At 34.5% G+C, this 13,452-nt stretch overlaps 1 protein-coding gene across 8 annotated transcripts in view; it reads left to right on the forward strand.

Annotated features, from left to right (window-relative positions):
• KCNC2 (potassium voltage-gated channel subfamily C member 2) overlaps window positions 1-13,080 on the forward strand; it is a 228,575-nt gene extending 215,495 nt beyond the window's left edge. For 3 of the 8 annotated variants that reach the window (XM_080661334.1, XM_080661335.1, XM_080661336.1), the window contains exons 3-5: window positions 1,401-2,328; window positions 4,551-4,715; window positions 9,982-13,073. In XM_080661334.1, the coding sequence (XP_080517460.1) occupies window positions 1,401-2,328; window positions 4,551-4,715; window positions 9,982-10,118 (1,230 nt within the window). In that variant the 3' untranslated portion in view covers window positions 10,119-13,073. Of the gene's footprint in view, window positions 1-1,400; window positions 2,329-4,550; window positions 4,716-9,981 lie in introns of all 8 variants that reach the window. The other 5 variants (XM_080661338.1, XM_080661339.1, XM_080661337.1 and 2 more) reach the window with 5 other exon arrangements.
• Window positions 13,081-13,452: the final 372 nt, after the last annotated feature.

The raw sequence follows: 13,452 nt of genomic DNA on the forward strand, positions 1-13,452 counted from the left end.
ACGATTGAAATTTCTTTCGAGAGCCAAATTTTTTAAACTTAAACTTCTTCTAATGCCACTTCTTCAAAATAGATTCGCCCAGGCCGGGGTATTTTGTGGAAGAGCCACACTCAAGGGGCCAAAGAGCTGCATGTGGCTCGCGAGCCGCAGTTTGCCGACCACGGGTTTAGACAGTCAAGGAACAGCCTCTTGGTGTTCATTAGGTATGCTAAATCAGAGAGCACTAGGAATCTGCCAGCCACTTTGAAAGCCTCTGGTACTGACTGCAACAGTGCCATTCACCCAAACAACTGCGTTTCACTTTCGTAGGACTTTAACCTTAAGAAGTATGTGATCCCAAGATAAGTATTTCAACATATTTGTGTTCTGATTTTGAGGGTTAGGTAGTTAATGGAACAGAATCTTGAGTGAAACATGCCAGGATAGTGTCTCAAGTCTATCACTTTGTATCTTATGACTTTGTAAGGTAACTTAAACTCCGTGGCTAATATTCCAGAACTGCAAAATGCAGTACAAATAGTGTTGTTATAAGTATTGCTATGAGTTAATTAAGTAAATTGCTTTTAACAGTGTTTGGTACTGGTAAGGACTATATAAGTGAGAATTTTATGATTATTCTGTATTAGTAGCTGTGTGTATTCATATATTATTAGCTTGAGAAATGAAAGAATTGAATTAAAAAAACACACTTGCAACTTTATAACATGATACTTAAGCATTTGGAGTTCTTTTTCAGGGGAAGAAGAAAATTGTCTTTTTAATTTGTTCCTTAACTCTGTTTCTCTTTCTTTAGTCTTGTTGTCTATCTTCTTCCATAGATTTGCTCTTTGGATAAGTCTCCACCTTAAATTAATATCATTTAAATAATAACATAACTCAAATATTTTTTTCACATTCATACTTCATGATAACGGGAACATTTTATGTACAGGTAGAAACCTGCAGGTAAATATGAGTGGCTTCCAACTTTCCATCAGTGTGGACTGCACCTTATAGTATAATGTAGAACTTGATCTAATACATGAAGATTACTAGGATCATAAACAATTATCTGGAGCCATTGTCTACTTTTATTATTATTTTTCAGTCTGTTGCCCTTCAACATTCTTTGGAAGTGATTTTTATGCTCTCTTCACAGGTATAAAAACAGTCAAGAATTTTTTTCCCAACATAAATCAAAAGTTTTTACCTATATCAGCTGATAACGGAACTTGAAACACAATCTAGGTGCAACTCTAATTAATGTTGCTGGTACATCTCATCTTTCCTTGGAGCAACATCCCAAGTGAAATCTTCAAAAAATGCTTTCAATGTTTTTCCTCTAGATGGATTGATGCTCTTAGATCTGGGTCAAAGTATATTATGGTTTCGATCACTCTCTCCTTTTTTCCCCCCTACAGTTTATTGCTTTTGCTTCTTTATTCTTCATCCTGGTTTCAATCACTACCTTTTGCCTGGAGACCCATGAAGCTTTCAATATTGTCAAAAACAAGACGGAACCAGTCATCAATGGCACAAGTGTTGTTCTACAGTATGAAATAGAAACGGATCCTGCCTTGACCTACGTAGAAGGGGTGTGTGTGGTATGGTTTACTTTTGAGTTTTTAGTCCGTATTGTTTTTTCCCCCAATAAACTTGAATTCATCAAAAATCTCTTGAATATCATTGACTTTGTGGCCATTCTACCCTTCTACTTGGAGGTGGGACTCAGTGGGCTCTCATCCAAAGCTGCTAAGGATGTACTTGGCTTCCTCAGGGTGGTAAGATTTGTGAGGATCCTGAGAATCTTCAAGCTCACCCGTCATTTTGTAGGTCTGAGGGTGCTTGGACATACTCTTCGAGCTAGTACTAATGAATTTTTGCTGCTGATAATCTTCTTGGCTCTGGGAGTTTTGATATTTGCTACTATGATCTACTATGCCGAAAGAGTAGGAGCTCAACCAAATGACCCTTCAGCTAGTGAGCACACGCAGTTCAAAAACATCCCTATTGGGTTCTGGTGGGCTGTGGTGACCATGACTACATTGGGCTATGGGGATATGTACCCCCAAACTTGGTCAGGGATGCTAGTAGGAGCCCTGTGTGCTCTGGCTGGAGTGCTGACAATAGCCATGCCGGTACCTGTCATTGTCAACAACTTTGGGATGTACTACTCCTTGGCAATGGCGAAGCAGAAACTTCCACGGAAAAGAAAGAAGCACATCCCTCCTGCCCCTCAGGCAAGCTCACCTACTTTTTGCAAGACCGAATTAAATATGGCCTGCAACAGCACACAGGGTGACACCTGTCTGGGCAAAGACAATCTACTTCTGGAACATAATAGATCAGGTAAGGCACAATTTTAAATGCATGCCATTATATACTTTATAGACCAGTATTGTCCAATAGGTAGAAGGCACTCATTCTCATTTTCTGCAAATGTTCATGAGTTTTCAGTTCTCCCCTTCACAAAACATGTGTTTGTGTCAGGCTTATAGATAGCTAGGTTGTACCTTTCTAAATAAATTCCAAGTAGAAGTCTGCATAGCTGGTCTATAGAGTTTTCCTGCCCTTTGCTGATGGTGCCAATATTTTCTTTTGCCTGTGTGTTGCTTTTGTGCCAATGTTTTTGTTTCCCTGCACGATGTGATGGTATGATATTGGCCATTTTCCATCCTTCATCCTCACAATGTTGATCTCCATATCATTTGGCTTGGTGTGTTTGTCTCAGTTTTATCTCTGCCACATGGGGCCATGCATCTCAACCTAATTCACAAGAAGCAGTTACCTAAGAGGAATGGATGTTTACATTTCAAAGGCCTAAACATCAAAGAGGTGATATGGAAGGTAGCCCTTTGGATAACGAAGGTCTTCCCTAATAATATTCTGGAGAATTGATTAAATTTTTATTATTACTAAATTAGGTAGGGTATTCAACTTAATCCCATTGGCTTGAACAAGGTGTTATATAATCAATTTATCATTATTCTGGGGATAGATGATGTGCTTTGGCTCATCAATGGCAACATTGAATTTCTCTGTAGATTTCCTTTTTTATCCACAGAGACCATCTTTGGCAAGCATATAGAAGTAAACAAAATTTTCAAGGGCATTTAGAGACATTGATCTCATTCCACTATGTTCAAAACTATTTTGCTACTTCAAACTAGAGGACCTTGTCACAATGCATTAGGTTCTCTTCCTTACCACAACTGAATATTGGATGATTTACTGCCTGACATTACCTGAACCCCTACTCCTCTCCATTGCCATAGATAATCCAGAGAAGACTGATAAGAATGACTGTCAGTTGACATTCAGTTTGCTAAAGTGATCATCAGTAGTGTCATCTCTAGTCTATTGTCTGGTACAGATAAAATATTTTGTAGATTAAACAACTTAATTACCTATGATGAAAATTAAAAATATATATATTCATTCACTTTAAGTTGTTTGTATGTAATTTTTATTGTATAAATTTTTTTATGATAATCCCATGTGAGTAATATTGCATATTTAGAAATACCAGCAATTAAACAAAACAAGTAAGCAAACAAACAAAAAAGCCAGGTGACATTTTCATAGGTTTCCTTCTTAGCTTCTAGAAGTTTTTTATGGAGTAAATGGGGGGAAAATGTGGTTGGAGCTGAACTGCTTTTTAAAGATTTTATTCACAGTCCTCCTGTTTTTTTTTTTTTTTTTTTTTAGTAAATTGTTCTGTAAATTCTGTCAATATATACCTGAAAACTGCTAAGAATGTCTTTACGAAAGGTGGAGTTTAGTTGGTGTTGCTGGCCTCACACTGTTCTCATAGTACCTGTGTCTTATGAAGAACATGGATAAAGAGGACACACCATTGCCATAGATAGAACATGGATAAAGAGGACACACCCTCAACCTAGGATAAACATTGTTATAACAGGCTGGTATCCAGGCTGATAGATTGTGACCATCTTTGGCAAATATACAGAAGTAAGCAAAAATTTCAAGGGCATTTGGAGAAGTTTATCTCATTCCATTATGTTTAAAACTATTTTATCACTTCAAACTAGAGAACCTGGTAATAAGCTTGTTAGCTTTGGAATTATTTTTATTAAGATTTTGGGGAAAAATTACACTGGGAAAATAATAAAAGTGTGTGTCTTAAAGAGCTGCAAAGCCATATATTTACTTAAGAGTTTTCCTTTAATAGGCTCCACTTTAAAAAAGATCCCTTTCACAGTAACTAGATAGCATGTCAAAAATTATAAAATATTAATTTGTGTGCTACTTCACCATTACACTCATTTTGAATTCATCTTAGTTTTGTGAAAGTAAATTTCTTATTAGATAGAATCCAAAGTGGAATTAAAACTTCCCCAAGAACATTTATCTTTCTTTCAACACATTTCCATTTTGCTCCATGTAAATTTTTGTGGTGAGTGATGACAATCTTTTTCTTACCATGATGTGATTATTCTGTTTTGTATATCGAGCGACTGTACTATGGACATTCGGTGTAAACTCTCTGTACTGTCTGTCTCATTTCCTCATCTATCACTGTCTGTCAATGGGCATGGTGCTGTGACCAGTGCTATCAGGTGATGACAGTTCGGGACGTGAGTCGCCATTATCACCCCCTGAAAGGCTCCCTATCAGACGCTCTAGTACCAGAGACAAAAACAGAAGAGGGGAAACGTGTTTCCTACTGACGACAGGGGATTACACGTGCACTTCTGATGGAGGGATCAGGAAAGGTAGGCGTGCATTTAATCAGATCCTCACAGGTGACTTAGAAATTAAGCGCTGCAAAATATCCAGAGTGTTGCGAAATTCCTTTCCGTCATTTTCTAAGAAAAACTACACATAGTGCTCTTTATCATTTCTCATCACACCTTTTCTCATTACAAACATTTAAAAATATTTATCATAGCAGTCTACTTGGCTGTCATATCTGAAAGGAATTTCTTCTTTCTTTTCTTTCATTTCTTCACTTCTTTTTTCTTTCTTTCTTTTTTTTTTTTTTTTTTTTGGTTTTCCATGTGTCTATGGGAAGAATTGTAATGGAATATTTAAAAACTATATAAAACTATATGAATAAGACACTCATCTTATTATTTTAATGTAAGTCACTCATTAGTCTTTTTAAAAGTTCTTTTTTTTTCTTACAACTAATAAAACTCACTAATAGGCACTATGCATATATTTGATAAGTAATTTATAAATATAATACAATAATAAGCCTTTTTTTTCTCAATGAAAAGCATTAAACATACTCTAGTTAAGTCTTTTATCCAACATTTGGATGTCTTTTGCTCTGATTTAACTGAGTGAAAGAAGATTGAAAAGGTGCAAGATCCTTGGCCCTACTGAACGGTATATCCAATCACTTGAAAGGCTACTTATGTACTTATAAAACATGGTTACATAATTTCTCTTTAGGGCAATAGTAATAATTTTAAATTTATTACTAATTTTCAATCCACACTGAAAGTGCCTGGCACATAGAAGATATGTTGAATGGATAAATTTTGTTGGGGAGGCATCTTGACCATCTGTAACAGTATACTGAGACTTCACTCCATCACGTGGTTCCGTTTTCCTAGATAGGGCTACTTTGACCAATTCTTAGGTGCTGGTTTTTGTTTTTGTTTTGAGCAAACTTTACAGAAAAAAGGACAACTGAGCCCTATCGGTTTGGCTCAGTGGATAGAGTGTCGGCCTGCGGACCAAACATTCCCAGGTTCGATTTCAAGGGCACTTACATTAGTTGCAGGCTCCTCCCCCGCCATGGAAGAGGCAACCAATGGATGTGTTTCTCTCACATCAATGTTTCTGTCTTTCTCTCTTCCACTCTCTCTAAAAGATCAATGGAAAAATATCCTCCAGTGAGGATTAACAACAAAATAAAGACAGCTGAGCCTTTTTTCTCCTCCTTAAGAATAGTTTTGTGATACTACCCACCCTTGACAAAGTGATGGTGTGCTCTTTATTGCCTCCTCCTTTGGTGGTTCAAGTTACCTTATTACCATGGTTATTTTCTGCTTATTGACAGAATGGAGAAAGAACTATAATAATGTCTTATGCAGTGGACTTAATTTAAATAAAAGCCACTCCAAAACTTTCATATTCATGCAAATGAATTTAAAAAATATTGTGCTCTTTGCTATTCATTGCAGTTTCTCCCTATTGAATATGTTACCATTTTTGGCCTCATATATTTATTTTGTGATGCCCTGTTTCTTTGAAATACCTCATTACCCATGTTGTACTTCTCTTTCATTTCTTCAGAACACTTTACATTGTCCTGTCTCCCTGCCTTTGAGTTTCAGAAGACAAAGCTTTCTTCTTTTGTCTCTTCAGTAGGCAATATTTTAAATCTTTCTTCATTTCAATTATTTCCATTCTCTGCATCTATTCCTTTCACCAAAATGTATTTCAGTTATCTGAATATGTTCAATCATTTGTTATTTCACCTGTAAATATGATGTTAGAACAATTTTTAAATATTTTATAAAGGTGGTTAATACTTAAGCAAAATATATGTACATACATTAAATAACCATTATAATAATATTTAACTAATGATATCTTATGTTGAACATAATATTTTAAGTACATTACATATCTTAGTTCACTACAGATGTATATATGTGTATATATTTATTTGTAAGTATTTATATGTAATATGTGGTTAAATTTACATACATTTTTGAGCATATTCTATAATGTATCACATGCTTTGTTTATACTAAGGTTACATGTTTAAGAACCTAGAAGTTTTTTCTTCATGTTAGACAATATTTTGAATTTAAACTGTCAAAGATCACATATGAAAAAAAAACTTTGCAAATTATAAAGCACTATGTAAATATAGATTTTTCTTTTAAAATGGTAAGTTTCATGAGCAAAGCAATTAATAAGATATTTAGTTTGTATGGAACAGTTATGCATACAATCTTATTTCACAAAATACAAATTTCCTATCAGTGAAAACATTTTTGTAGATTCATCTATGAGCTTTTTATTCTCTGTCATTTCTTACCATCGTCACCTTTCTTTTTTCATTCTTGGTTAATTCTTTTGCAGCTTTGTGTTTTTCATCTAGGTCTGATAACATTTCTGGCTAACTTCATTTAATATTCTCTTGGTGTGTTATCTTGTCATGTCTATTAGGAATTCATTCCTTTCTTCTATTTCCTCTTATGTAAATTATAGATTTACTTTTATGTAGATTATAGATTAATCCTCTTAATCACACTCAGACATGTATTTCCTATATTATACCTTTGTGTAAACTTTTTAAATTTGTCTCTCTACTGAGATGATTTTAGAGTTCTGAAAATTCTCCCCTATGTAGATGAAAAAAAAAAAATGGATTCCCATTGAACTCTTTTCCTGTGCACAAATATGAATATAGTTGGGCATACATTAAGAAAACTTATGGATTCCCTAAAAGAGTAAACTCCCAGTACTTAGAAACTATGATTTTTTTAATGCAGTAATATTTAGAAAATCACATTATAAAAACAAAGACATACCCACTGATAGAAAATGCATAGGGAGATTCAATATTGCGTCTAATAAATGCCTGATCTTAAGAACTATATAAAATGAACATAATGTATTTAGATGTTAGTTCAAATAACATTTCATTCAATAAGTTTGATTGAGAAAAATTTTATATCAAATTTTCTAATCAGAAATTAACCTGCAGAATAAAGAACAGCATATTAATATGAATAACTTATAATTTTACTAATGAAATACTTGTTACTAAATTGGAAGGAAAGCTTTTTAAAATGAACTTTGAAATTACAGTCATTAAAAATAAAAGAATTTATAAGCAAAATAGGTAATATTTATGTTAAAACTATAATTCATAAAAATAATTAAACATTTAGAATGGCAGCCAAGATTTATGTATTACTATCATGATTAATATAAAAGTGTCAAACAGATTTTTACATTTTTGGAGGTCCTGTAGGGAGTGTGGAGATTTGGGGGATAAGATATACATTTTTATATGGATGATTTATAAGTATTAGCAACCCCTTTAGTTCATGCATATTTATAAGTTTGCTTTTAATTAAACCCAGTCAGTGTTTATGGTGAAGTTTATATTTTCAGGTGACACAGTCAATTAGGAAAAATTATTCTTTCTGAAATTTCCAAAGTTATATATTCAGTCATTTTACCAAAGAGCAAAAATTAATAGCCCTCTAGGCACATGAGGGTCCCGATGTAAGGATAAATTACCTGGAATTCTTTTTTAATTATTTAAGACACCTTCCCATTAACTATTCCATCATTCACCAGAGTTTTATAGCTCCCATGTTTTATAGCCCAGAATACTAACAAAATATATTGGCACATAATTCTCTCATTAGCAGAAATTATTTCCTGGAGAACTTTACCATAGTTAATGGATGGCATACATTTCCATCTACAAAATATCAAAGAAGACACCTAGTCTGCTGAAAATGTATATTTGTATGTGAGGAAGGGATTCCTCTCCCATCCAGTTAGCTGTTACCGTGCAGCAGAGCTGATATTGCACTCCCTATCCACGTCTGTCTTGGACACATGCAAATCAAATCATCACTAAATCAATCCCCTCTCTTCCAGTGAAAGGCAGAGAGAGAGCAGTGACTTCCTCCCCAGAAGTTCCATGAAAGTATAGACTTAAGGAAAGAATTAGCTGAAAGGAACACAAGATCCACTTTCTCTCTATAGAGTCATCACACACACCCAGGCTAATCAGGGCCCAAGGACTGAACCCTAAGTCTAAGGGAGACAAATAAGCTCACTGGAATTGTATATATATGCTCAGCTTTGGAAATTTTATTTTCCTATTATACCACACTTCTTCAATGGAGCTGTCAGAATATTTCTTTTCTAAGATGTGTAATATGATTACTTTTTCAGTCAATAGTTGCCCTGCTTTTAAGATAGTTCAGTTCTAACTTTACACTAGGCATGCCTTACCTCATTTAACTACCTCTAATCTTTTCTAATAAACAGTACTATGATATTTAAATTCTTCCAAACGTGACCTTGATGGGTGTTTCTTTTTCTAAATTACATTTATTTATTTATTTATTTATTTATTTATTTATTTATTTATTTATTTATTTTGATGGGGTGCTTCTTGAGTAGCTAAGGTGAACTACTGTGTTGAAGCTTGTGAGAAGGACCTTTAATTCTATAATTTCATGACTATCACGAACAAAAGGTCAACATGCAAAATAATATAAAGAAAAGGTGAATTGAATTCAAATTATTCTCAAGTCCTGGTGGGGGAGTCAGATGAAAACAGCATAAATCAAATTCAGACTTTAACTCACTGAAATTATGACTCAACTTATATTTCATCCATTTTATTTTTTCTTGAAAAGATTAGATATTGGCATTCATTCTACACCATGTAGATAATGGCATGAAATGTCATTATTTGAGAATCATTTTTTATTATTATTTTAACTCCATAAAGCTGGAAGATTAAATATGCTATAAAAAGACTTGTCCATTTAAAGTTAAGCATTCTTTAGTAGCTTAGTAAATACTAAAAAATGAAAAGAGAAAACAGCCCATTTTTTTTCAGAAACGTATTCTGATACTTAATAATATTAGTCAAATGTATATCTTACTTAAGTTGCTTTGCCTAATTCTAAAAGAGTTCTGGATATGCCAAAATTACATCAATACAAAGTATAATTTGGGAAAGGTTAAATTTTGGAGAATAATTTTTTACCTCCTTCCTTTATTTTTATTTATTAATTTATGTGCAAACATCAAATAGCAACTGTAATTTGTGATAGCTGGCTTACTCTTTTGGGAATGACAGCTACAGTGAACTTCAGGGTTTTTTACAATTAAAAACTGTCTCAATATTGAATTCTTTGTAAGCAAATTCTTTTTTTAGTTCAAAAATAGCACATTTGATTATTCTGTGTGGTACTGTTTGTCTGTGTCTATTTTCTGTTTGAATTCAACTGATGTCTGTGCCTTTTTTCATAAAAGGATATGAAAAATCTCGAAGCTTAAACAACATAGCGGGCTTGGCAGGCAATGCTCTGAGGCTTTCTCCAGTAACATCACCCTACAACTCTCCTTGTCCTCTGAGGCGTTCTCGATCTCCCATCCCATCTATCTTGTAAACCAAACTGCACCAGTCGGCTAAATTGTATTACTTCAAGTACTGTCTACTCTATAATGGAAATAATTAAACATAGAATTACTCCAACCTCCATTAATACAGTACAAATCTGCATGATGTTATTTGAAGTCAGAAAATGCCATGTGGGTAGCTAACGAATCTTATTCTGGTTTTAAAGAGCATCTAAAGTAGTGGTACTATTTCTCCATATTAATTGCCCTGATCTCCTTTCACAATAAAATAACAGGTAGTATCACATACTGGCCAGTACACTAATACACAAACATATTTTCAGGGAGATATATTTAAAACAGTGTGCTTCTAAATGCCAACCACTTCACTGGACCTTCATTTCTTTGACTCTCTAAACCATTCTGAAGATGTCTGGGATCCTGTCTTGCTTGCATACAACATGACTTTGGTCAGCTCATTTGCATGGACCATCTTGTCTCTATCACCTGAGAGCAATATCACAGAGTTCAGAGATCATGGATGGCTCAGGATATGTGTACTTGCATCACACCATCCCGCTGATATGAAACTGGTTGACTGTTCTGCATGTTGAATGGTGGGGCAGGGAGGGCAAGTTTCTCTTTGACATTTTTTATTCTGTGAAAGAAATACTTGTTTTAAATAGCTTAATTTCTTGATTGATTTACCTTTCTTCAACAATTATGTATTGGAGTTCTGAATGTCTCTGGTTGTTTGCACACAGATAACTGCAAAGAGGTTGTCATTACTGGTTACACGCAAGCCGAGGCCAGATCCCTGACTTAATGGCTTGGGGAAGGCACAAAACATGAGAGACAGGTAACTGCCAGCCAGGCTTGCATTGTTTAAACAGGAATTGCTGCTTGATACAAGAGTCATTTTTATTTAAAATCTCACAATTTGTCATCATTTTCAGAGGCAGAGTGCCAAATATTTCCCAAAGCTCTCATGTCTTTTTTACCTCCTTCCTTTATTTTTATTTATTGATTTATGTGCAAACATCAAAGAGCATTGTTGTTCACAGATGGCTTTCTTGACTAGCCTTAGGTTTCTGACTTGCAAGAATAATCAGACTTCAGTCAATGTTTAATCAGGTGCTTTGTCCTGAATGTTGTTCTGTCTGTCTGTCTTAGCTCCCTGTCTTAACTGTATATGTCATCTGTCTCCATAAAGCACAGAAATGCCTGATAAGGTGTTCATGATTTTAGTCCTGGGTCTCCTCTCCTTCCCCTTGCCTTTTTGCTACTTGAAACAGCTTCTCTGCTTCATGTGTAAATTAAGGATGCCCTGTAGACTAAGTTAATCAGTACTGTGAACCTTCCTGAAAAACAAGAATTAGGCAGCAGCAATGTCACCATTGTGTTTGGTTGCCTGCTGCAGTGTCCATTTCTCCTACCAGCATTCATCTCTACATTTCAATGAAACCCTAGGGAGTCTTATTCAGTCCATGTGAAAGAAATTCTGTTTCCACATCCCCATGAATGCAAAAGTAATAGTGTGTCTGGTGAATTGGGTGTGTGAGGGAAGAAAAATGCCATAATATATATTTAGGGATAAACAATATTTCTAAGGCATTCAAGATCATTGAGATGATTGTTGATCAATTTCTAATTCTTATGTTTATTTTTTTGTTAGGAGGACAATTATCACTTTTATTCTTGGCCACGTAACTTGTATTACTCTATATCCCCAAGTCCTAGAGCATGACCTGCATGTCAGAGATTTTGTACAGCAATGTATTCACCCAGACATACACATCTGATATTTAGAGATTCAGTGATCCTCTTGATAACACCACACATAGAAAGCTACAATTGCACACAACTTTATGGTAAAGGAATTCATATGCTGTCTGGTGCTGCTGTAATTGACTGCAGTGTTGCACAGAATTTATCATGGATTTTTGACTGATGAAAAAGGGACAGTGGAATTTAGCCATAGCAAGGACTGTACTGGAAACAGACTTCTGCTGTTGAATGTGCCCTGAGGTAACCCGATTGCACTTGGAAGATGTCCCGGCGTCTTCATGAAGCATTTAAAGCTCATAAAAGAACTGTAGCTGGAATTCATTTGGTGCTCCCCATAGGAGTGGTCTGCTGTGGACTGGCCTGTGTCAGTGAAACAACTGTAAATACCAACATGTGTGCATGGGTCAATCGTTTTTGACCATTTCACATCAAAGGAAGCCAAATTCATGATCCACATCTCTGAAGCTTCAAGTAAGGCCCATACCTCCGTGTATGACCTTCATGGGCCCGCGGTAGATTGTGCTGTGAATCATTCAAGGCAGTGATTTTGGTGTAGTATCCATCTGTCTTAATTTCCCTTATTTCTCCTTTTTGGTTGGATCCATGAACATGGACTGTGTCATTTTCTTATAAACCATTTATGTTATCAGCTTGTCATATTATGTTGTGAAATTTTCAGTGCCTATTTATCAAAACTGACCTGTTTTTAATCATGTGTTTGTTTAACTTTGGAAAATTGCTATGACAAAAAACACACACACTCAACAACATTATTCATAGTCTTTTGTCATTATTACCTCAATTATAAAAACTATAGAAAAAATTCTGGCAATGAGAGTATTTTTTTACTAAATGATCAAGGAGCAATGTTGGTATATAGTAGAATATTAATCAAATTATATCCTAAAATGTATATTTTGCATAAAAGAGATATTCTTCAATCAATTACTTTTTTGTGAGTTTTGTGACAAACGAAGCTTGTACTTGTCTTTAAAACTGTTGTTGCTGAAACTGTATAATTCTTCTTCTTCTTGTTTAATCGATATTTCTAGAATCTATTAGTTCCCCTGGGATTCTGAATATGATATATAACATAGTTATGAACCCCTGTATTGTGGACCTTTTGTGAGCATTTCGAGGTGCATGTACAACCTTGGTGATAACCACGAAAATGTAACTAACTGAAATGCAGAATAAAAGGCAAATAAGTTGGGGATAAAGCTTGAATCTCATCTGATTCAATTATTCATATTCTTCTCTTTGTTTTGGAGTTTTCAACAGGCTTTATTATTTTTATGCTTCATGGTACCAAACAAGACGCTCACACATAAGAAAGAAATTGGGATGAAAGGATTTATAAATATACATAACTCGCTTTCATTCAACTCTCAAGCACATAGCCAGTGTTTTTCTCTTCCAAGTGCTTTGTTTATCTAAATTTTCTTATAACTTGAGATAGCCAAATTATGAATTATTATGGTGTTTGTTATGTATATGGCATTTTATGATTAATACTGAATTTTCACTTACACTTTCTAACTTAATCATCACAGTTCTGAAATGAGAAACCTTTTGCTTTTATTTTATTAATGATTA

The sequence above is a fragment of the Plecotus auritus genome (assembly GCF_963455305.1).
Source record: "Plecotus auritus genome assembly, chromosome: 3".
Classification (NCBI taxonomy): Eukaryota; Metazoa; Chordata; class Mammalia; order Chiroptera; family Vespertilionidae; genus Plecotus; species Plecotus auritus.